The 25,421-nt window shown below is 41.7% G+C and overlaps 1 protein-coding gene and 1 pseudogene across 6 annotated transcripts in view; both read left to right on the top strand.

The window, feature by feature from the left end:
• LOC102789482 (methylglutaconyl-CoA hydratase, mitochondrial-like) overlaps nt 1-25,421 on the top strand; it is a 674,272-nt gene that overhangs the window by 230,798 nt on the left and 418,053 nt on the right. For 2 of the 6 annotated variants that reach the window (XM_087838440.1, XM_087838447.1), the window contains one exon: nt 641-958. In XM_087838440.1, the coding sequence (XP_087694566.1) occupies nt 641-958 (318 nt within the window). Of the gene's footprint in view, nt 1-640; nt 968-3,880; nt 4,010-20,472; nt 20,510-25,421 lie in introns of those variants that run through there. The other 4 variants (XM_087838456.1, XM_087838459.1, XM_087838448.1 and 1 more) reach the window with 4 other exon arrangements.
• LOC148103187 (E3 SUMO-protein ligase ZBED1-like) lies at nt 18,007-19,534 on the top strand (annotated as a pseudogene).

The raw sequence follows: 25,421 nt of genomic DNA, 5'->3' as shown, positions 1-25,421 counted from the left end.
AAGGGTGGCTGGCATCTCCCTTAGAGATAGGGTGAGAAGTTCGGCCATCCGGGAGGGGCTCAGAGTAGAGCCGCTGCTGCTCCACATCGAAAGGAGCCAGTTGAGGTGGTTTGGGCATCTGGTAAGGATGCCCCCTGGGCGCCTCCTGGGTGAGGTGTTCCAGGCATGTCCCACCGGGAGGAGGCCCCGGGGCAGACCCAGGACACGCTGGAGAGATTATATCTCTCGGCTGGCCTGGGAACGCCTTGGTGTTCCCCCGGATGAGCTGGAGGAGGTGGCTGGGGAGAGGGAGGTCTGGGCCTCTTTGCTTAGGCTGCTGCCCCCGCGACCCGGCCCCGGACAAAGCGGATGAAGATGGATGGATGGATGGAACTCAAAATCATTGAAGAACATTTTATAACTGAACACCCAATATAGATATACATATATATATACTGAATATTACACAATATCAGACAACCAAATTAACACTGGGTTACACTTTCTTCCTGTCAGTCTTCATCTTTCTGCTGCGTCTCCTCTTCACACTGACCACTTTCTATCTAACAGTGAGCTCCCAGTGAAGCAGCAGCATTCAGCCTGTTAGAGTCAACACAAATGTCTCCATCCAAGCTCATGTTGTGCTTTGTTGTCCTCTCAGTCCCCCAGGTGGAGGTGGAGGAGGGGGTGGAGTCTGCCCAGCTGCCCTTCAACATCACACTTCACCTGCCTGAAGACGCTACAGTGGAGTGGATGGACAATTACAGGAAGGTCCACGTGTATAAGAACGGCTCTGACCAGCCTGAAGAACAGCATCAGTTTTTCAGAGACCGAACGAAGATGAATGAAGACCTGCTGAAAACTGGAGACCTCAGTCTGACCCTGAAACACCCCACAGAGAGAGACACCTACACCTGCACCGTCTACAGCGGAAAGGGAAACATCCTGCTGAAGAAACAAGTGGAGCTGAAAGTCAGAGGTCAGTGCTGTAGATACAGGTCAAAGGTCAGAGGTCATGTAGGAGTTTATTCTCTAAAAGCTTTTAGTTTGAATCTATTTTCAGTTCATTCAAATAAAATAAATTCTTTGATGTTTTGATCTAAAAGCCAAAAATGTCAGGCGGAGCAACTGTGTGTTTAAATGAACAGACTAAGAAGACCATTAAAATGATCCTAACTTCAAAATAAAAGCCTCTGGGTCCTTTGAGTTTGGATCAAATCAATAGTTTTGTTAGTTTAGTCCAAATCAATGTAAATGTATAAATATCAATAGTTTTAAAGCTGCTGAGATCCTTCAAACACTTTGATCCAGTCATTTGGATGTTGTCACATGTCAGGGTGGAGCAGCCATAAATATGAGGCTTTTATTGTGAAAATGCTGAGTGTGATGATCCAGAGGAGCCCATGGGGTGTTTGTGGCTGGATGCAAAGGTTTGTAGCTCTCCTTGTAAAGAGAAAGAGCTTGAAGCTACAGAGGAGCGTCTGCAGAAGAAGACAGGGGAAAGAGGAAGAAGCTGAGGCCGCTGGAGAAAAGACAGGAAAAGGAAATGAGCTTTATTTGTTGGAGGCCGTTTGTTCATCACACTGAAATATTCCCACTTTAGAGACAGGAAACAAAGTGAAGTGTGGATTGATGTTTGTCTCCATGATTTGGGCCCTGGAAGCATTTCTTCATCTCCCACTTTAAGACATATTAATGTCAGCCTCACACGTCCCACAGTGGACAGATTTCTATTTCTAGATGATCTTTGGAGGATTTTCATGTGTTTCATGTGTTTTCATGTGTGTACATGTTTACACATCGTTGTGAGGACAGAACATTGGCACTATACTCGTGGGGACAAAATGTCTGGTCCAACAAGTTTTAAGTCAAATGTGGTTTTACTGTCAGGGTTACAGTTAGTCTAAATTTTACCTAAGGGTTCAAGTTTACTTTATTTATACCCATAGATAAATTGGCTTTATGGAAATAATTATAACATTTGGCATCCCCTCACAAAACACACACCCACCCATTAAACCCTGACAAACACATTTGATTATTACACAAGCAATAAAAAACAATATAGATCAAGATGAATCAAATAAAACAGTTCTTATTGTGTTTAGTGACGGCAGCAGAGACAAAACTGTTTTCTTTGGAACTAGAAACCTTCGTCTAGAGGAAAGAAGCTACAGAGGCCAGGGGAGTCCAACCTGTTGTCTCCTCAGACGCAATTTGACACCTCTGAGTCTCCCTCTTTTTCTTTTGTCACTTGTTCTGTTAAAATCTCTCCGTATAAAATCCGGCATACATGAAGTAAGGTCTTTACCACCATACGAGACGTTAAGTTGTAGCAGCTCCTCACGGGAGTAAACAATCTTCAGCTGACTCACAGCCTCACACGCATCAGGGGAAACAAGCCAGCACAATGTAACACCCGTCCCACGTTCTATTGAGAGGGGCGCTGGGTTCCTGTTGTTACTTTCCTACTGATACTCCCTTTTTAATGCTTATGGTATTAAATATGCAATAAAACTAAACTATATGGAAACAAACCACACACAAGCAGGTCAATTATAACGTTAACTCCATTTTAGTGAATGCTTAATTAACAACACAAAAGAAAATAAGTAAAATCAATAAAGTTTGTTAAACAATGGTAAGGTATCTACCTCAACAGAAACAAAATAATCAAATAATATTGTGGGCCCACACGCACTCTCACCAAACACACACACACCTCAAGTGCTACAGTCTTTCTGCTAGCAAGCCCCTCGTTGCAGGCCTGAGTCGTGGCTCGGGTGCGTTGGGACCTAAAACAATATGGTCGCTTCACCTGTTGCCAAGCAGTAAAAATAAAAAGCACGTGCAAACAACAGTACTCACACCTCCAGGCAGTTCAAGGGGATAGCGGGGAAACTGGGTCACGGCTACCAGCAGGCCGCGGCAGCAGCACTCACAGTCGTCCTTTCCACGTGCTCCCATGTGAACACATAACTTCAGCACACCAGCAGAAGGGACGTCTCTGACACGCCAGCAAGACGTCCGTCTCCTCCTACTGAATCACACAACCCCGCTAAATGCCAGTTCACATGCGATAACATTCAATCTTAGCATTAGCTTAATAAATAAAACAGAGCAGAACAAGAGCTTAGCGAATATGCTAGGCTACGCTAGCTGCTATGTTAACAGTTGTCCTAGCAGCTGTGTTAGCAGTTGTGCTAGCAGCTGTGTTAGCGGCTGTGTTAGCAGTTGTGCTAGCGGCTAATCGCGGTTAGCAGTTAGCCCGTTTTACACAATAACATTGGGTACAAGTGTCAGACAAAATTCACATTTACCTCACAGTAGGGTACAACAGTTCTCGACTCCAGTTAACTATCCGTCAACCCGAAAATACGTCTGTCGCCATTCTATGAACTCTGCGTTCACTCGACGCTGTTCAGCTCTCGTCTCTCTCGCTTCCTGCAGAGTGCACACGGCTCCCCACTTACTCCCACCCCTCTACCTGAGACTACTTCAGGGTTCACTGGAGCTGTAGTACATATCAATAACATATCAAAAATAATGACATAAACCTTAAAATACAAATAAAAAGGTTGTGCATTTAACTGACACACATCACATACTTTGCAGGCATTTGTATACATTCTTGAACACATTAAACATTTGCAGCTAACTATCAATTTTAATGAACAAATTTAAATAATGAGCTACTTATATAGCCAGGGCTACAACAATAAAAATCCAACAACAATGAATAAAAAAGAATCCATGTCTCACTGTTAGTGGAGCAATTATCACCTTGAAAACCCGTCACTTGTGTGTGTGTGTGTGTGTGTGTGTGTGTGTGTGTGTGTGTGTGTGTGTGTGTGTGTGTGTGTGTGTGTGTGTGTCTGACTGTGTTGTGTCTCCTCTGCAGGGAGAGTTCAGGTCCAGGATCAAACAGGGGACATCAGGAACAGAAGCAGCTCCATTGATCCGACTCCTCTGATGGCTGATCAATCAGTTTGATCTGTGTGTTCTTTGATTGTTGATCAGTGATGTCAGAGTGGAGTCAGTGTGATGTTGTTGTTGTGTGTTTGAGACTTTTAGTGTCCATGAAGGTCTCTGCTGCCGTAGATCCTCTGAACTGTGACAGAGGTCTCACTCTGGAGGAAACTCCCAGCACTTTCCAGCAGCTCCTCCATCATGGAGGACGTTCCCTCACTGTAACAGGTGGAGGAGAGAGGAGAGGAAGCACAGGTGGATCCTCTGAGGAAGAGGAGCGTTCCTACAAACCACATGATCACATGACCAGAGGACAAGCATGTGCAGAAACACATTAAAGTCAGCCTGTAAACACGTTTGTGTAAATTCTAGTCGTGTTTTTCTGTTACATTCAAATAAAAGCAGAGAAAGCAGAACAAATGCTGAAGCTGTCTGTGTGAAATAAAGGAGTTAAAGTACTCACACACACTCTCACACACACACACACACACACACACACACACACACACACACACACACACACACACACACACACACACACACACACACACATCTGTCCAGCAGCTGTCTGAGCTGCAGTCTGTATTGTGTGTGTAATATCTTCATATGTTTCTAACATTACAGTTTTATCTTCAGGTGTAAAATCAGCTGCTCTGCTGTCTTATCCCCTGATCCTGTGTGATTGATTCGATCCTGCAAACGCCACAAATTTCATTTCAGCTTTTATTTAAAAGCCAGCGAGTAAAAGGATCAGCGATAGTTTTCAGAGCGATGCCAAAGCTTGGCTTCCTCTCCTACAGCAGCTTTTCTTTCTTTTCTCTCCCTGTGAAATACAGCAGCTGGACCTTTAGCTGCAACACACTGTGAGACAAACTGCACACAAACAGTTTGTGTGTTTGCTGATGTTTGTTGAGCTTATAGAAACGCTGCATTTGAAATTAGCTGACACTTCAAAAACGTTCGTCCCTTTAGGCTCGCTGCTCTTCAGCAGGGCTAGCTAGATGCTAAAGTAGCGCTAACACAACTTCCAGACACCTGCAGGCGTTCAGGTGTTGTCCCAAAAACATATCAAATAAAAACATGGCCCACTTTAAGCCCTGACTGTGACTCACAGTTTGACTCTTTGGTCTCTTTTTATGTGATTAATAAATGAACAGGATTTCCTTTCATGTGTTTCTGTTTAGGCTCAAATCACTTTGATGTTTGAAGCTCGCACTGATGAAATAATAACTCCCCTCAAATGTGTTAAACCTAAAGTAACCAGCCTGTTTGAACATGTAAGGAGTAGAAAGTACAGATGCCTGTAAATCCTACTTAAGTACAGTAACAGAGTATTTGTACTTAGTTACTTCCCACCTCTGGCCCTACCGTTTTATCCCATATGACTAAAGGCAGGTAGGGGCTGGCTGGATTCAGCAGAGCAAACATCTAATGTAGTCGTGGGCTCACAAGTTTCTCTGAATGCTGTCATGGTGTAGTTGCCATGGTGACACAAGGTTTGGCCCTGACCAAAGCGCTCGGCACAGACATGGTAGATTTGGCCGTCACTAAATGATGGAGGCGGGGAAGCGAGACTCAGACGGGTCAGGTATCCTGGTGTTACTGAGGAGAACTCTGCTCTCTCTTTCTAGTCCCTGTTATTTACTCACACTGTCCCATTTAAAGCAGCTGAATCCTCTGTGATGCTGTTCACACAAATATGGTTGGATCACGCTGAGACTGAAGGGACTCTGACTGTCAGCTCACTCTTGAACACACTGAGTTTCTGGGAGTCTGGCAGATATGAGACCCTCTTCAGGAACTGAGTCAAAGAAGAAAAAGTGGATTTTTTCATTTGATCATCATTTTTCACTGGACGTGGGTAAAACTCCTGGATATCAAAGACATTCTGAGGATCACTGAAGTTAAACGGCTGAAAGTTTAAAGAGAATTGTAAAATGATAAGATAACGATTGACTAATAAGATTATCTGACAGGTCCTTAAAGTGGCCCCTTGGTGGAGCTCAGCAGGACGACAGGTGGCTGTGAGCTCATTTTAAAATAATCATAGAATAAACAGAAACATTAGCAGATGACGTTTGAAGGCTTTACATGTGTTGGATATGAATGTTTGGAGCCCATTTAGAGCAACTAAAAAAATCCTTGGTTGCACTGTTGAGACCAGCCGTTCGAATAAAAACAAAAAGTCTCCTCAACTCTGAAAGTCTCTGTGTGGCCAACAGCAGACAACATTATGCCCCCATCATGACCTAAACCAATCATGAAGGTGCTGCTTAGAGTAGCTGAACGCACCGCTGAAGTGTTGCACCACCGACTCTGTGCTGCTGCTGTTTGCTCGATTTGTGTATCATGCTGGTGTCTCTGCACAGACGCACAGAAAGGGAAAATGACGTAGGGAATTCCCACAATAATCTAATTGCGCACAGCGACACATTCCACCAGTGTTCTGCCAAAAAAATCATAGACCAGCCATTCGAATGAAAAAAAAAGAAAGAAAAGTCTTTGCAACTCTGAAAGTCTCTGTGTGGTCAACAACAGACACACAGTGTGCCCATATCGTGGTCTAAACTGTTAAAGGTTCAAATATTGAGGAGGGATACAGGAGGGATTCAAAATCACAACACTGGTCCAGGAGAGTCGGTCAAACGATGATTTTAATGAACACACGTGTGGGAGATGAACACTGTACGCAGACAGCATCGATCTCACTCGAACAATACACAATCAGTTGTTTTTATACCATCGGGGTATTGTTTATGACGCCCCCTCATGCGTCAAGCAGATACAATACATGCATAAGTTGCAAAACCACAAATGTTCTGGTGACGACTTTTGACACAGTGAAAAGAACATCGCCTCCATCTCCATGCCAGGTGCCTTTCCTGTAGCCCGTCTCGCTCTCGCTTCTCCAAAACCTCAGGGCATGCTCTGCAACAAAACTGTCAGTTCTGCAGACTCAAAATGCAGTTGCAAGCAAAATATGTCTGAACTCTTACCTAGAATATAAGTCTACCTAAGATGTGTGTGTATGTCTCCCGACCTCAATTGCACTTTGTCTCACCTCTCACCTCGCCTACTAAAGCTCACAACCAGACAGAGGCCACTCTCATATGTGTAACAATCTAACTAAAACTATATATGTATATATTGAATAAATGCTTTAATTAAATGCCACTACTCAAAGCTTAATATTAAGATTATGAACGAATAAAAGACAGTAATGAATATCCTGGTTATTCAAATAGCCTCATCCAGACAGCTCCTCAAAATAAGCACCAAAAAATGCAAACTTTACAGAGGAAACAAAGACATTTTAGAAGTACACTTCCTGACTTATTCTGAGTCATCTGTTACATTCAGAGATCGTCAAGGGAGGGACCTCTGATGCCCAAGGTAAGATGTGCATTTCTTTAGATGTTCAGTTCAAAGCCTTTGAGGTAATTTTAATTTTGACTTTCTTTTTATTTTATGTATCTTGAGATAATTTAAATTTAAGCTCAGTGAAGCACTTTAAGCACAATAACTTCAGTGCCGCATTTTTCAGACTATAAGGTGTGCTTAAAATCCTTTCATTTCCTCAAAAGAGTACTCAGTTCCAGTGATGGGAATAACGGCGTTACTAGCGGCGTTACTAGCGGCGTTACTAGCGGCGTTACTAACGACGTTACTAACGGCGTTACTAACGGCGTTACTAACGGCATTAACGGCGTTACATTTTTCAGTAACGAGTAATCTAACTAAAAACTATTCCTATCGTTACAACGCCGTTGCAGTTACTAACAAGAAAACGCCGTTCGTTACTATTTTTCAACAAACAGACGGTTGAAGCTCCCTTCAGATTACAGCATCTTATATCAGTTGCACGGAAGTAGCTGTAAGTAATCTGGACGCTACAGCTTTAAGCAGCTGTGCTCCCGCGGACGGTGATCACGATCACTGTCTAGCACAACACCTGGAGCTAAGGGGGCAAAACAATCGCATGAGTGCTGCTGTTTGACTGAGGAAGAATAAAGTAGTCGTGGTCAATCACATGACCACTTAAAGACAAAGCAAACAAGGTGACATATACCAGTTTATAAACTGTGTTGATCGGCCAGTGAAACCAGAGTCATGATAAACAAGATATACACAGCGTTTTTTCCTCAATAGTTTCGTCACGTTTACTGTCTAAGGACAGCGCAGCGAGACCTCTCTGCTTATGAGAGGAAAAGAAAAAAAACAGGGGAAGTTTTAGGAGAGAGAGAGAGAGAGACAGCAGAAAGAGAGAGAGAGAGTTTTGAGATGTGAGAGATTTGTGACGTTTAGCGTGTTTGGTGTAGTTAATGTGTTGTCTTGTGTAGTTAGTGTGTAGTGTTGTGGATAGTGTTGTGTTGTGTGTCAGAACAATGAGGCGACTGCTGTCTCCAGGTAGAAACAGCAGTGACACACCTGCTGCTGTCAGACCTGCAGGTATCAGGCTGTGATGTTTCCTTTATAGTGGACAGAAATATTTGGAGTGGCACAAATAATTTGTGTGGCATCTTATTGAAGAACAGCTGATTGTTCTGTAAATAGTTTGAAATGGTTATTTAAAAAAATCAAGGTAAAAGGTAAATGGCTGAAAATCACTTTGCGGTTTGCAAAACTTGTGCGTAGGATTTTAAAATTGACCATTTATATTTACATTTAAAGTTATGAAATATGATCATTAAACATGTTTGTGGTTGTTACAGTAAACATAACATAATAAGTAAATATAACTTTTTATACTCTGATTTTATGTTTTTTGGCTGATTTTAGATCAATTGTGTTAGTACAGTTTGTCAAAATGAAAACATGACTGTAAATTCAGACACGTGAGGTTGTGCTGAAAAGGATGATACCACCAAGGCAACAAACTGTTTTTAAAGGTAAATGTGGAGGGAAAATCAAAAGTAGTTAAAAATGGCCAATTATACCCTGGACCCCAGAGGGTTACACGCTTTTTTTTGTTTTTTTAAAGTAACACAATAGTTACTTTCCAAGTAATTAATTACTTTTAGAATATTGTAACTCAGTTACGTTTTTGAAGAAGTAACTAGTAACTATAATTAATTACTTTTTCAAAGTAACTTGCCCAACACTGGTGAGGACATAAAACATCAGCTACCTGAAGTCCTCAAATATAAAAGAGATCCTCTGTTCTTAGATGTTATTGGACCTGAACGGAAAACACTGAGAAGGACAGAATAAACCCCGCCTACTCTGTCACGCTCTTTCACATTAGTTTTACACTGGTCAGTGTAAAGTTAAACAGCACAACAAGGACAGACAAAACTGTCTCTGTGGGCAATCTGAATCCTGTCAGTGTTCAGGATACAGTCAGCTGTGGTTAATCTGGATCAGAGCAGAGACAAATACGTGTGTCTGACAGGAAGTTTAACCACAAGCTCCATACTGTATCTGTGTGAAATAGAGAACTTAGGTCAGGTTCAGGCAGCAGAACTACTCGGCTTGACTTAGGTTAGTTTAATAAAGTTTGGGGTTAAAGTCGACTCTTCCTCAGGACAAAATCTATGAGTTAGTACAGTTTGTTTTTTAGTATAAACCATAAAGACAAATCTCTGTGAAACCTGACCTGTGTGGCTTTTGTCTCCTCTGTGAGAAACATGCACATTATAAAGCCGACACATTCATTCAGTTTACTCTTTCATTCTAAAGTGAAAGTGACTGTGTGAGCTTTCTATACAAAGATGTGTAGTTGTGTTTACTTGACTTCAGTTTCAGTCAGAATTAAAGAGACTAATTGTGTTTAAGAGAGAAGAATCAGAATCAGAATCAGAAAGGGTTTTATTGCCAAATGTTGAGCAGGTTTACAACATTAGGAAATTGCTGCAGTGCTTAGTGCAAACATACTGTCATATAACGCTTAAATAGACATGAAAATAAGAATAAGAATTAAAAGTGCTAAGTAGATAGATATATACATGAGTGCAGGTGGTGATCAGTGCAAACATGGAATGATGCAGTGAACACAGCGTAGGGTCATGTGTTAGTGGTGGGAACAGTCATACGGTTATTGTTCATGAGTCCAACAGCAGAGGGGAAGAAACTGTTCTTATGGTGAGAGGTTCTGGTGCGAATGGACCGGAGCCTCCTGCCTGAGGGGAGCAGGTCAAACAGACTGTGTCCAGGGTGAGAAGGGTCAGCTGTGATCCGAGCTGCACGCCCCCGTGTCCTGGAGGTGTACAGGTCCTGCAGAGATGGGAGTCTGCAGCCAATCACCTTCTCAGCAGAGCGCACAACACGCTGCAGTCTCTGTTTGTCCCTGATGGTGGCTCCAGCGTACCACACGGTGATGGAGGAGGTGAGGATGGACTCGATGATTGCGGTTGAATTTCTTCAGCTGCCTCAGGAAGTACATCCTCTGCTGGGCTTTCTTTATGACGGAGGAGGCAGAGACACCATTGATGTCACAGTTCCAACTACTCACACCAATCACATTCAGTCCAGTTCATGTGGACAATAATCAGATGTTGTAAAAGCAGAATGGGAGTCTGCATTTAAATAAATGAGGAGTTCATAGTTATTTTTCAGGCCGACCACAGTTATTCTATAACATGCTGGTAAAAAGGAGCCCTGTATATTTGATGGATCTGCTTGAATGCAGAAGTTTGTGAAAGAAGTTCCTCCAGTGATTCTCTGCAGTTACCTTGAGTGGGTCCAGTCCAGCTCCAGTTACATGATGACCATTGTACAACATCTGTTGCAGCTGCATGCATGAACCAATAACAGCTAATACATTGTTGAAAACGTGTCTCTGTGCTTGGAGCAGATGTCTGTTCATGCAGGGTTTTACTGCTGGTTTCTTATTCCACCTTATTACCCACTCTGATACATGACATGCCCATGTGCATCAGTGGGTGTGGGCTGCTTCTCACAACAAGAGATTTAAGAAGAGTCTTCCTTTAACTAGGAAGTGATCCACAGGTGGCCTAACACATGGAGACAGACGAGCATTGGCACATTTAGACTCAGCAAATAATCCTCACAGACGTGGGGAGAACATGCAGACTCCTCACAGAAAGGCCCGACGGTGGGTTCAAACCCGTCGTCTCACACGGAGAAAATCTTCCCTTGTTACCCGCCGACTCAGCAGATTTGTGTCTCTACAGCTTTGTTTTCTTCTTCAAAATGAAATTCAAATGGAGGGTTTTGTTTGACACTAGAGATCAGAGATGCCCCACAGACCAACACATGAAGTACTTTCTATTTGTGGATTAGAATGAGAAATATATCTGTATTATCAGTTTATTATAATATACCTGAATCAGTGTTTGGGATCAGATTTCTGTGTGGCCTGGTTCACTCACTTCATCATCATTTAACATCATTTTCTATTGACTTTGACTGTATAGAAATGATGCACACTTAACACCGTCTGTAGATTTCTTTGGTTAGTAGACACCTGATTTGTTCGCTCTAGAGTAGATATTATAATATGATTCCTGACTGGTCTCTACTCTGTGTGAGTCATGTCTGAACCCTGGGCTTCAGACTTCGGGCAGAGCTCCCTACAGCCATGTTGAAGAGCTGGAAAAGCTTCAACGTTGTGAATTGACTGGCAGAGCTTACAGGCTCATAAAGGTTCACCTGTGATTTACAGGAAGTACTTCTTTTATCTTTGTCTTTAAATCAAAGTCATGGAAACTTCCTCCTCCAGTGACAAACATCAAAGTTTCATGTCTGACTGCTCACGGCACTTTTACACTTTTGTAGCCTTTTTTAAATTTTATTTTATTTTTTATTTAACCTTCATTTAACCAGGAAGATCCCATTGAGATTAAAAACCTGTTTTTCAAGGCCCTGGCCCAGATAGGCAGCAGCAAGTGTCTCACAGTTAGAGAGATTACTCAATTAAACACAGGCAGCAACAACACACATACAAAAATAAATGAAAAATTTAAAAATTCAATAAAATTCAGTAAAATTCAATAAAGTTCAAATAAAATTTAAAAAATTCAGTTAAAATGACAATCAGTCTAATTGAAACAGTTGCATGTTATGGACTTGGCCACAAGGATACTTAGTTTAGATTTAAAAGCACTTAATGAAATGAATTCAGTCATTTTCCATTCGCTCTGCTGTTTGTTCCAAGCCGAGGGTGCTAAATGGACAAAACAATTTTACCAAATTCAGTTCGAATAGAAAGCAACAAGTAACCATGTGGACGAAGAGAATACCGACCAGCATGTTTCATTGCAAGCAGGGAACATCTATAAGAAGGCAGCAACCCAAGTATCGCCTTATACATAAAATGTATAGATGAGAGTTCCTCTGACTTTCTAAAGCAGGCCATCCTACCTGAGAGTATAACTCACAGTGGTGAGTCTGAGATTTACGGTTAGTGATGATCCTCAGAGAAGCATGATACACAATATCAACCACTTGAAGACATTGAGCAGAAGAATTCATATATAGAATATCTCCATAATCCAGCACAGGCAAGAATGTTGCAGCAACAAGCCGCTTCTTTGTATTAAAAGAGAAACACAACTTATGTTGAAAATAAAATCTCAGTTTTAACTTCAGATTTTTCACAAGATTCTCTACATGTGGTTTGAAGGTAAGTGAGTCATCAATGAAGAAAGGCTTTCTGCAAGGAGTCAGTGGCTTGGACAAGAGTTGAACCACAGCTGCAAATAACTGTATCATCAGCATAGAAGTGCAAGTTTGCATCTGGCACATTTAGACTAAGATAGTTTATGTAAATGATAAATAGAAGGGGACCTAATACAGAGCCCTGGGGCCCTCCGTTGTGCACTGTAACAAATTCAGATCAGATTTAATGCACTGAAACCTACTACTGAGGTAGTTTGAGAATGATGCCACTGCTGTCTCAGAGAGTCCTGACTGGAGGAGTCTACATTTTAAAACATAATGATCAACAGTGTCAAATGCTTTTGACAAATCAATAAAAAGGGATGCGCAGTTGTTTCTTATCAAGTGCAACAGTATTATCATTTACACTTTCATTGCAGCTGTGACAGTACTTGGATCTTTCCTAAAGCCTGATTGATATTCAGATAAAATGGCATTAGTGTCTAAAAACTCATTTAACTGCTTGCACACAAGAGCTTCAAGAACTTTGGCCAACACAGATTAGATATTGGTCAGTAATTAGTTAACACTGCTGGGTCGCCCCTTTTTAATAGAGGGACAACAAAAGCTGATTTTAATACTGAGGGAATTTCATTCATGTGAGGTTGAAAAGTGTTGTGAGAGGCTCTGCCACAAAATCAGCTGCCAGTTTCAAGAAGTAAGGATCTAGTAAGTCTGGCCCTGGAGATTTTCTATGATCTAACACTTTAAGAGCTAATATTTTGATTGATTTGGATGGGAACATGTGCACTATATCATTGTTCAGGAAAATTCATTCAAGTTTTCAACAATAAATTTCAAGTGAAAAAGTTTTTTTTTTGTTTTACAATAAGAAATTAACAACAAGAATAATAATCATATGTTATTACTATTAATAATAATTGTTCTTGGCTTCATTTTCTCTTCCAGTCTTAAAACACTTCCATTCAGTGATTTGGGGGAAACATTAGACATTTAAAGGCCTTCATTTGTTTTTAATATCAGAGTTATTAATGAGTCACAGCAGCCCTGAATAAACACTTGAATTACTGTCTGAGCTGCTGCAGTTTCCTGCTGCGTCCACTGGGTGTCAGTAAAGCTGCAGGTGTCTCACCTGTGAGTCCACCTGTGGGGGAAACAGTCCAGCTGGTACCTCCTTCTGCTCCTCTTACTCCTTTGTAGAAAGAGGAGGGGCATAGAGGTTAATGTTAGGGTGCACAAACTTTATACCACCAGAGATGGAGCAACAAGCAAAGCCATCACCATTTCACCTTTGAGGAGGCCGGCACACGTGTGAAGCTACATGCTAACACAAACTGGCTTTGCCGAGTCTCGTCCTCACAAACTCACCAAGTCACTCACCAACTTAATGGACATGATGCAGATGAGAATCATGTCTCCAGGACAGACAGGTGTCTAACAATAATCACAGAGAGCTGGCTGGATCACACTACTCCCCCACACAGCTGTGGAGTCTGAGAGGTGCTCCAGTGTCCGAGTGGACAGGTGTGTGTCCTGTAAAGCTGCGGGTGTGTGTGTCTACAACAGAACAGCTGCTGATGTGAACACTCTGCTCACAGGTTTGGAGTATCTGTCAGTAAAATGCAGAGTGGTCCACATGCCACTTTCTGCCTGTCTGCTCAAAGCTGTTTATATAGCACACAGGCTAATGCTAAGTTAGCACTGCAGGAGCTGTACTGTAGTGATGTGTCGGTCGCGAATGAAATGGCTCTTAGAGCCGGATCTTTGACGTGAACGACGCGAGCCGTGGGTTTTTTTTTTCTCTCACCCTCTCTCTCGCACTTTTTTCCACGTCACTCTGCACGCGAGCCTTGTGCTTTGCGCTGGGAAGAGGGGGGAGGGCGGTAGTTACACTCAGTAGCACAGGAACAGAGCCGGAGGGAGAGAGAGAGAGAAAGAGAGCCAGGAACAACAAGGTCACATTAGAAAGGTATAGTAATCATCCACTATTTTCAGTTGCAGATGATAAAGGATTCAGAAAGTTTATTCATGCAGGTCCATATGACAGAGAATATGCATCTTCTTTTTGTTTAATTTATATTTAATTGTGTTGTGTTTGCAGTGTTTTGTGTTGTTTCACTTTAAATTTGTTTAAAAGGAAAAAGCTGAAAATTTAAATTGTTAAAAGTTGAAATGTGAATAGTTGGTTTTGTATTATATGATTTATTTATTACATTTTATGTGGAGTGAATAAATAAAAGTATATTTATGGTAACCTAGAGACAAAAAACGTAAAAACTCAAAACACGTACAAAACACAACAGAAGTGCTCCAGGATGCTGGGCGCAGTGTTGAGCTTTTGTTACCTCGTGGCTACACAAGCCAGCAAGTACCAACAACCGGATTTGGTGTGTGGTAGTAACAGGTAAATGAACTTTTTTTAAAATTATTTGAATATATATGAGTGCTTGTGTGTAAATACACAAACAATACACACATGCTTTCAATTGTGTAATTTAAGTGATCTAGGTAGCTCTGTTTTGGAAGTTCACCCTCTAGCAGATCATTACATGAAGGAACCTTTTAAAAACAAGCGCGTCCATGCTGACAGGTGTGATCACACGGGTGCTCACACACACAAACTACACCCTTTTTGGCTCCTACCTCAAAGCACACTGTGCGCTGTCGATGTTACATGCTGCACAATAATGTTTAATAAAAAGAAAAAAAGAAAAGGAAAGAAAAAAAAGGAAGTTCAGTTCATGCTAGAAATGTGATTTGGAGTTTGTACATGTTTTGTCTCTAGGGGCCACCGCATATATTTATATATAAACATATATAAATAAAACCACTTCTTTCTTTTTTTTACATTAGTAATTCCTTTTGTGCATAATTTTATATTATTGTTAATAATAAATTAATTAAAGCAACAAAACAACCTCATCTGTAACCGGAAGGTTGCCGGTTTGATCCCCCTGCTCTCTCTGTCCTGGTCGTTGTGTCCTTGGGCAAGACACTTTACCCTACCACCTACTGGTGTTGGCCAGAGGGGCCGATGGCGCGATATGGCAGCCTCGCTTCTGTCAGTCTGCCCCAGGGCAGCTGTAGCTACACCTGCCGCTGCCTCCACCAGTGTGAGAATGTGAGAGTGAATGAATAGTGGTATTGTAAAGCGCTTTGGGTGCCTAGAGAGCGCTATATAAATGCAATCCATTATTATTATTATTATTATTATTATTATTATTAAATCTAAAACTCAGAGACCTTTAGATATAAAACATCAGCTGCATACTGTCCTTAATTTAAAGTGAAATCTTCTGTTCTTAAACTTAGATTTGATATCTTAGACCTAAAAACCTGCACAGCTTCATTGTTCAAAATTTACTGCAGTTCAGCTTTAGACTCACACACAGCTGGTTCATTTTTCTGTCTCTGTGTCCTCACTTTCCCAGCATGCCTCAGCTCTGGAGGTGTATGAGGGGGTGGAGTCTGTCCTGCTGACCTGTCAGGACTCTTCTGTACCTGCATGTCCCACTTTGGTGTGGAGCTGCCACAACCTTAGTCCTCCAATCGTCCACCAGCGTAACCTGGCAGGAGATGAACTGAGAAGAGCTGTGGAGAGTGGGCAGGCAGGTGAGTCACAGGTAGGCTTTTCTCTCTTCAGCAGAAGCTCAAACCAGCTCAAAGATTCAGGTGAGCAGGATTTGCAGGACTCGCCATGAGTTCTTCCACATGAAAGTATTTCCAGCTGTCAGAACACAAAAGAAAACAGGTGAGAAAATTCCCGAGGAACAAGCAGAGAGGAAAACACTGGACGGCAATTACCGCCACTGATAGGTAGCAGTCTGTTAGAGAGTGGAGGTGCCTGTTAGTCTTTAAATTCTACTGAGTGAATGAGCTGATGACAAACAGCCAGAGCCCAGGAAAACTGGAGATCAAGCCAGCCACCTGAGAGGAAAGAGAGAGGGAAGGAAACACAGAGAGGAAGCAGAGGAAGGAAAGAAGGAAAACAAACCTGACCTGACAGGACCCTCACGAGTTTCTACCTGCTCTGAAAAGGTGGTGCAAAAATACGCCATCAGTGTTGTTTCAAACAGTCAAGCTTAAATTACAAAACTTAAACTAATCTTAGACTAAACTTTAAAATAATTCTGACACATTATTTATTAAACACAGTCAACTCTGTGTTATCAGTGAGGGCATTGATGAGCCCTACACTTACATAGACAATATATCACAAACATAGAGACAAGCAGGAGCTTTGGGTTATTAAACTTAAGCTTTTTAAGCATGGCAACTAGGGCTGGGACAACGCGTCGACGTAATCGATTATGTCGACGCGTAAAATACGTCGACGTAAAACAATTTGCGTCGATGCGTCATCACTTTCAAAAAAATAGATGGCGGCAGCGAGTAGCGGTAACATGAGTGAGGCAGTCAACTTAAACCACTCCACCCGAACACGCAGTTCTACAGTATGGGGATATTTTAACCGAAAAGGAAGTGATTCAGTCGTTTGCCGGCTTTGTAAGGTGGAAATGGCCTATCATAAAAGCACGACGGCTATGCACCAGCACCTCAAACGACGACATCCAGGAGCAGCTTCTGAAAAGGACAAACCACCGTAAGTTTTCAACTTTTTTACTGACGCTCGTTTTTACCCGTTAATTCATCCAGACCCCCCCCCTCTCCCCTAGACATACACTCACTCATAGACAGAGATAAACACCCAACCTCCGTAAATACAAAACTAATTTAAGCTGCTTAGCAGTAACATATAGCAGCTGCTGTTTAGTTGTTTTTTTAAATTTGTGGCCCATGCTGGCAAAATGAGTCGGGATGCGCGCAGGCTGATTATCAGAAAGACGAAAATGTGAGACATCGAATTGGCCGCAGGAGAAATGTTAACAAGGATAATGCACCACCTGCTAAACGTAGCCATCGTGGACACTGTTACAACATTGTTAAAGTGCTTGCAAAAGCAAAATGACAACGAACTCTAGATTTGTCAAGTTTAATGTCTTTCATCCTATTTGAACGCTGTTTTTATACGTAATGCTCCTCCAGCTTGATCTTATAGGTCAAAGTTATGCCATCTACTGGCTAGAAAGCAGTGCACCAGTAAAGGTGCCATCAACTATGGCTGTTTGAATGCTATTTTTTGGCTGCATATCATATGTTCAACATTGGTGATTATCATTAATCTCTTACCGTTATGCTATGAAAGCACATGGCATAACAGTAAGGCACATACATGGTTTATATTTTTATATATATATATATATATATATATATATATATATATATATATATATAATATAACAACCTGTCCCTTATCTAATTATTTTGATATTATGCTTTCCATATAATTATTTTGTAATTATTTGAATTCATCTGTGTGCTGTGTGTGATTTATGATTTCAGGAACAAACAGAAAAGTCTGGAGGACTACTGTCAGAGAAGAAGTACACCATGCACCCACCAGGAGGCAGCTGTACTTACCGAGAGCATCTTATCTATGATTTTAAAAGACATGAGACCACTTGCTGTGGTTGAGGGTGAGGGATTCAAAGAAATGCTGACCACTTTCCAACCAGGATACACTCTGCCGTCTAGGTGTCATTTTACAAGCATGATGGAGAGAAAGTATGAAACTTCAGTTGAGAAACTAAGGAATGAAGTAAAAAAGACCACATCCAAAATCTCCCTTACCACTGATGCTTGGAGAAGTCTGGTCACAGAGTCCATAGAAGCGCCACACTGCAGAAAACCTTGCCTCCTGGGTGGAGAAGGTGGCAGAAAAATTCCACATTTCCTTGCATAATGTCTTTGCCGTTGTGCATGATAATGCAAGTAACATAGTTGCAGCTCTCCACATCCTGAAAGAGAAGTTTGGAGTGGTGTCCTATCAGTGTGCCGGGCATACACTGCAACTGGTTGTAAACCATGGACTGAAAGACCCCAAGATTGATAAGGCACTATCAGCTGCACGGGGCCTTGTAAAGCACATCAGGAAAAGTGAGCCAGCTAGCACCAAACTTAAGCAGAAGCAAAAGCAGGTGGGTACAGCTGAGCATAAACTAATCCAGGATGTCGCTGTCAGATGGAACAGTTCATACTACATGATTGAACTTCTGTTGGAACAGAAATGGCCAGTGGTTGCGACGCTTTCAGATCCAAAAGTCACACAGCGTGGGAAACAGTACCTAGATCTGAAAAGTGATCAGTGGATTCTTCTGGATGAATTGAAGGAGGTGCTCAAGCCTTATGAGCAAGCCACTAATGTTCTTAGTGGACAGGTTTTATGTCACAGTCTCTGTTCTTCACCCCCTGCTGAAAGGTCTCCTGAAATCCACCAAAAACAAATCATTTGATCCTGCTGCAGCGAACTCTTTCCAGAACTGTGCAGAAGAGGAAATCTTGTATAGGTGGCAGCCAGAGGTATCTGCATTTCAAGCAGATGGGAAAAATGTGTCACTCATTGCTGCTGCCCTCGATCCACGTTTTCGTAAACTGAAATTCCTTTCTCCAGAAGATGCTCTGAAACTGCAAGTAACAGTGCAGAGGGAGGCACTTGATCTCAAAAGGGAGCAGAGATCACAGTTACAGCAGAAACATGTGAGAGAGGAAGCCTCAGCAAGTCCCCTGACAAAGAAGAGGTCTGTGTTGGACACTTTGTTGGGTACAGATTCTGAGGAGGAAGATTGTAATGAAAACACTGACCAGGGTGGGGATGGAGAAAATGAGGTGGTGAGGAAAGAAGCACTGCTGTATTTTGGGGAAGCCCCTATTCCAAGGGATAATGACCCCCTTACATGGTGGAAGAATAATGCAACAAGATTCCCCACACTGGCTAATTTAGCCAAATCATATCTGGCTGTACCTGCCACATCAACACCATCTGAAAGGCTTTTTTCAGTTGCTGGAAACATTGTCACCAAAAAAAGGGCAAGCCTGACTGCTGAGCATGTAGAAATGCTAACATTTCTCCACTCCAATGCATAACTACTTCAATGTGATGAATGTGATTGAACACACACAGAAATAGGAGAAAAGGCAGCAAAATGGATATTTTGTTAATGAAGAGCACTTTTTTTGCAGAGAGCAAAGTGAATGTTATGTTGTATTTGTTCAAAGACGCCATTGCTGCTGTTCATATTTTATTAATTTTTTGCTATGATTTCCTTTGTTCATATTTGTTTTGCACAACATTTATTTTTGGTTAAAAACAATAGATTGTACTACAATGTTATTGTGGATTTTGTTTTGTGAATGAAGAGCACTTTTTGGCAGAAAGCAAAGTGAATGTTACATTTTGTTTGTTTAAAGACACCATTGTTGCTATTTATTTGAAATGTTTTGTTAACTTTTCCTTAATTTTATATATGTTTGCACATTTCATTTCTTGTTAAATGCTCCCTCTAGTGTTTTGATTGTACGACCTCTACAACTTTATTTTGCAAATTGTTTTTACTGAAAGGTCTTCAAATGAAGAAATGTGTGTTTTTCATTGATATACATAAATTAATAAATGTGAAATTGCTATGCAAGTCAAAAAGTATGGAAATAATCGATAATCGAATCAAATCGAAATCGAATCGGATTGAAAAATTAATCATTAGATTAATCGATGCATCGAAAAATTAATCGCTAGATTCATCGATTAGGAAAATAATCGTTTTACCCAGCCCTAATGGCAACACTTTTTTATTGTTCTTTATTCAAATGACATTTAATACATGTCAGTCTGCTGATGTGTCAGCACTGAGGTGGAAGTTGTGGGCTGTAAGGAGGATTTTTCACAGTGGACAGTTTCATGTCACATGACTGACTTCCTCTTAAAAACAAAAGTGACACTTTCCTTTTGTGCTTTCAGTTGGAGAGAAATTGCTGCGTGTTTGTTTCTTTGTTCAGTCTGCAGCAGATTTAAAGGACTTTGTGTTTGTTTGAGCTTTTTACAGGAGGATGAAAACGTTGCTGGTGATCCTGCTCCTCATAAATGGTAAGAAACTGAATGCAGATCAATCTGCACTCACACCACAGTTTAAGGCAGATAATCTCACTGTGTGGTGTTTATGTGATGATTTTAATTCATTGCTACAAAGTACAAATGTAATGATGTGTGCTCCGTGAGAGTCGAGAGAAGCTTCTGTCCAAGACAGAAGTAACAGAGAAGTAAGAGCAACTTTACATTTACAGAGTAAAGATTCATGTTTTATGCTTTATTACATTTGAATTTGACTGTACTTAAGAAATCACATATTTTTGCATTTAAGAAAATGTTTTCTTTAAAACTCGTAAACATGCAAATACAATGATGGGTTTAGTTGGGTTTTAGTTCAACTTTAAAATACTGAAAGTTCCAAAACAGAAACCAGTTATTCTGAAACACCTGTGATTCTTCACTTTTGAAGATTTATTATTCATCATTAATCAGACAAAAGCATTTTACAATAATTGACAGATGACTAAGTTACTAAAATAACAAATGGCTGCAGTTTTAGATGAGTGGTGTACTGAGTGTCCTCTCTGCATCAAAGCAAAAACCACACAGGGTGACCCCTCGGAATAAAGAGCTTATAAATCCAGAAATATCTGCTTCATCTATCTCCCAAAAAATGTAAAACCCAAGTCCAACATAACAGGTATTATAAGTATTAAGGTGACTGGAACGTCGCCCGTGGACCATATGGTACAAAAACCTTACAACACACTTTCAGGATTGTAGGATTGTGGTGCTTTGTGGATGGTTGTGGTCAGGGCGGAGCTGCCAACAGATAGTGTGTCACTTTTAACTCTTTATGTCATGACCCTGTACCTTAAATTTAGTGACTTATTTTGTTACATGAAACCTCTCAGTGTTGAGTGAAATAAGGAGCAGCAGAGGATTGGACCTAAGACTAATATCATTTTTATGCATGTTTAGAAAACATGTGTATGTACAAGAATATCTGAGATGTATTTGTAAATGTTTAAAGATTCATGTTTAGTTTCTTTTTTATAAAATGTCTGTTTTCGCGTTGTTGCCTCGGGGCAACATTATGCAGTTAACTACACTTTATCTGTTAGCAGTGGCTCGTGGTGAAAGTAGCCATTCATTTACCTCAGTCCTTCAATCTGCCCCTTCTTACTTCTATTCCTCACTTGTCCCCAGCTGGTGCAGCAGCCTGCTGTGACTGTGGGGCCTGGTTAGTAAGTGAGTGAGGGGGAGGGGCCAGTTGCACTAAGAGCTTTGATTGGACAATCCAGTGTCAGTAATGAAAATAAACAAATGGGCTGCTTTTCGTTCTTGTAGGGCCGGCTGTGTAGCAGCCACCAGTAAAATACATGGTGTACCAGATTATCAGTCCATCCCTGATTCCAGTAAAAACGTTAGTTTGCATGGTGGTAACTTTGTGGTGGAAAACACCTCTGCGTGCACGATAAGCAAACTGGAGTGGGTCCATCAGTTGGGGTCAGTTGCTCTTACGATGTGCTGTTTTATGATCTTCTCCATGGCCTTCATCACCAGGGAGCTGAAGCCACAGGACGAAGATCATTCAGAGACTTTGGGTTGTTTCTTCTGGGGATGGGGATGACTGTGGAGTGTTTCCACAGCTGGGGGACGGTGTGACTGTCAACCGAGTGTTGAAATAGAGTCTGGAACACACTTCCTAGTTGCCCTGCACAGTGCCTCAGAACTCGACTGCTGATGTTGTCAGGGCCGGGTGAGCTCCTCTCCCTGGTCCTCCTGAGGGCTCTCACCACGTCTTCAGTCCTGAAGGTGAGTGCAGAGCTGCCAGGTTTGAGTGAGGATCTGGACTCCTCAAGCTGGGCCATGTTGTCCGTCTCACACCTGGTGTAGAACGCGTTGAGGTCGTCAGGGAGGGAGGAGGGGTTGCTGCTCTCTACCTGGGGGTGGTGACTGCAGTATTCACAGAGGCCATGGTTTGAGGCCCTGCCAGGCTGAGCGGAGATCCCCTGTGGTGAATTTTTCTCCAGCTGTGTTTTTGTACTCCAATTTAGCTGTTTTTATGGCCCTCTTGACGTCCCTGTTGACCTCCTTTTTATCCAGAGCAGAGCCGGTGAAGAAAATCCTCCTTGTAGTGTGAGGATACTTTCTGCTGTCCACTGCATGATGTCTTTGGTGACCTTTTTAATCCTCTTGATGACTTGTGTAAGCAGGGGCCAGCAGGATGGTGTGGTGGTCTGCTGAGCTGAGAGGAGGGAGGGGTAGGGCTTTAAATGCATCTGGTACAGAGCCATAGCTTTTATCCAGAGTCTTCCCCTGACGTGTGCTGCATGTAACATACTGTTGGTATCCTTTAAGATAAGATAAGATAACCTTTATTAGTCCCACATGTGGGAAATTTGTTTTGTCACAGCAGAAAGTGGACAGTGCAAAGTTATATAGCAAAAATTAGAGAACACTGGAATACAATAATAATAATATACTGTGCACAACTGTACAGAATAGAAAAGAATAAACTAAATACTATATACAATAGAATAACATAAAATATACAATGGGATAAAAATAGAATACAAATGCTTTATACAACTAAGTACAACAGGGATGACAGCTTAGCCACCATTCTCCTGTCACTCACCACCTCCACTGGGTCCAGAGGGCGTCCTAGAACAGAGCTGGCCCTTCTGATCAGCCTGTTCAGTCTCTTCCTGTCCCCGGCAGAGATGCTGCCACCAGCAGACCAGACTTTAAGTGACTTGTCAGGGGAACAGTGGTTTAAATCACCCAGGATGAACTTGGGAGAGTCTGGTGATAATTGTTCCAGTTTGTACAGATTGTTGGTGAAGTACTCTGTGGCTTTAGCTGCATCATCTCTGCGGTTGATGTAAACCAAGATGATGAAACGCTGTGGGAATTCTTGGGTGAGGTAGTAGGGGCATAGGGAAACAGCCAGAAGCTTGATGTCTGTAGTGTACAGTTTCTCCCTCACAGTGACTGTAGAGGACCAGCTGTTGTTTAAATACAGACACACGCCGCCGCCTGTCCAGACGAAGAAGTGGTGAAAAGCCATCAATGTTCAGGAAAAGCCGGAGGCCGGGCTGCAGCCGCAGCTAGATGAGGGAGTCCTTGGTGTAGGTGAGCCTTGGGGTCATGTCGAGTGTCGAAAACAAAATCACAAAAATTAGGAAAAGGAAAATAATACAAATATACGGAGTAGACGGTGAAAAACAACAAGGAAAACAGCATTAAAGTTAGAAAAAGAACGCAAAACTGCTCAGCTGACTGGCCGGTCGACGGCAAGAGCAGCGACCCAAAACCGAGACAGTCTGACCTCCTTAACTAACTCAAAACAGGAGAAAACTGGTGATCAAAAGAAACAGCAGCTCACCCTTACCCACTCCAATCCTCATCTCTGTTTTTGTACTTTTTATTTAGACTTTTTGTTTAGACTATTTAGACTATTCGGGTTTCCCTGAAAGCCTTATTTAAGGCACATGCTGTGGCTAACTCCTCTGCGATTTCCATTCACCTCCCATGGCCGGCCATCCTTCAAACTGCTCAGCCATTACTGGATCTGCCCTATTGGACTTCATTTTTATCCGACCTTTCCAGTGGTGTACTCGCCGCTTCGGACCTGGATTGGAACCTCTGAGACTCCTAAGCAAGCTGAGACACGCCTCTGTCAGGGATGAGGTGGCTAAGAGCCGGATGGCATTGTTTAACTCAAGATCGCTGGCGAATAAAACCTTCATCCTAAATGATCTTTTCCTCACCCTGCAGCTGGATGTTTTGCTCCTGACCAAAACATGGATTCACCCCGGTGAGCTTCCTTCTCTGAACTCCTTCCCCCTAACTGTTTTTTTTTTTTCCAGCTCACCGAGACTTCCAGGGAAGATTGGAGGCCAAGCCACAGTTTTCAAAAATAAACATAAACTTTAGCGACTGCCTACTCCTACTTTCTCTAGCTTCGAGGCTCAATTATTTGAACTGACTGGCCCCCCTGTGACTCTCTGTGCTGTTATTTATCAGCCACCCAAATACAATAAGTCTTTTATTTCCGGATTTGCAGATTTACCAGCTTCTCTTTTTTAAAATTATGATCGTGTTCATATTTCTGGTGATTTTAATATACATATCTGCTACAAGATGGACTCCTTTATGGAGGACCACAAGAGTCATGCGCATTGAAATAAAGTATTCTGTGCTTCAATAAAGAATTGTAGAATAAATTCTGCATTTGTAAATTCATTTTTGAATTCCACTTTAATAAACTGATTTTTAAAATGCTTTTTAAAACGGTGATTCCACTCCTCATTTCAAAATCCATTTCCCTTTCCTGTTTGGTCAGGGATTAACATTTGGATTAGCTACTTCATTTTAAAAATCCTGCTGCAAAGCAAATTAGCCACACCGTGGGATGTAAGGAGCTCTCTGATTGGTTGGACCAATGTGTTCCGCTCTTAATTTTATTGCAATACAGGCGCTCTTTGCAGTGAGCTAATTTTATTTTGAAATTCGTTTTATTTTGAAAACCGGTTTCGGGAAGTTACAGGAAGTCAGCCATGTTTGTTTAGTTCCTAGCGGATCATATGTTGGGATATTTGATCCAGCGACATCTGCCTTTTGTTTGTGCCATCGACACCACCGTCTGTAAGTTTTCATTTGTATTGAATTGTAGGATTGTATTTTATGTATTTTTTGTGGAAATATTTGCTGTAGATTAATACTTTAGCAGTTGTGTGCTAACGCTAATGGATGTGTATTGGAATCTAATTTTGTTGTGCTAATGATGCTAAGTTAATTTTAGCTATGTTATTTGTATTTCAGTTTTACTCCATGAGGAAATACTTACTAATTAAAAGGAGTTGGACGCTACATCCTGACTTCGCACGTTATTTCAAGTGGAGTTAGGCTACTGCTGAATTGTGTAGCGTACACACAAAAGGAGAGCAGAATACAATGA

Source organism: Neolamprologus brichardi, chromosome 3, assembly GCF_056152115.1.
Source record: "Neolamprologus brichardi isolate AB-2024 chromosome 3, ASM5615211v1, whole genome shotgun sequence".
NCBI lineage: Eukaryota > Metazoa > Chordata > Actinopteri > Cichliformes > Cichlidae > Neolamprologus > Neolamprologus brichardi.
Note: the sequence above shows the minus strand (reverse complement) of the source record. Positions and strands in the feature narration are given on the sequence as shown.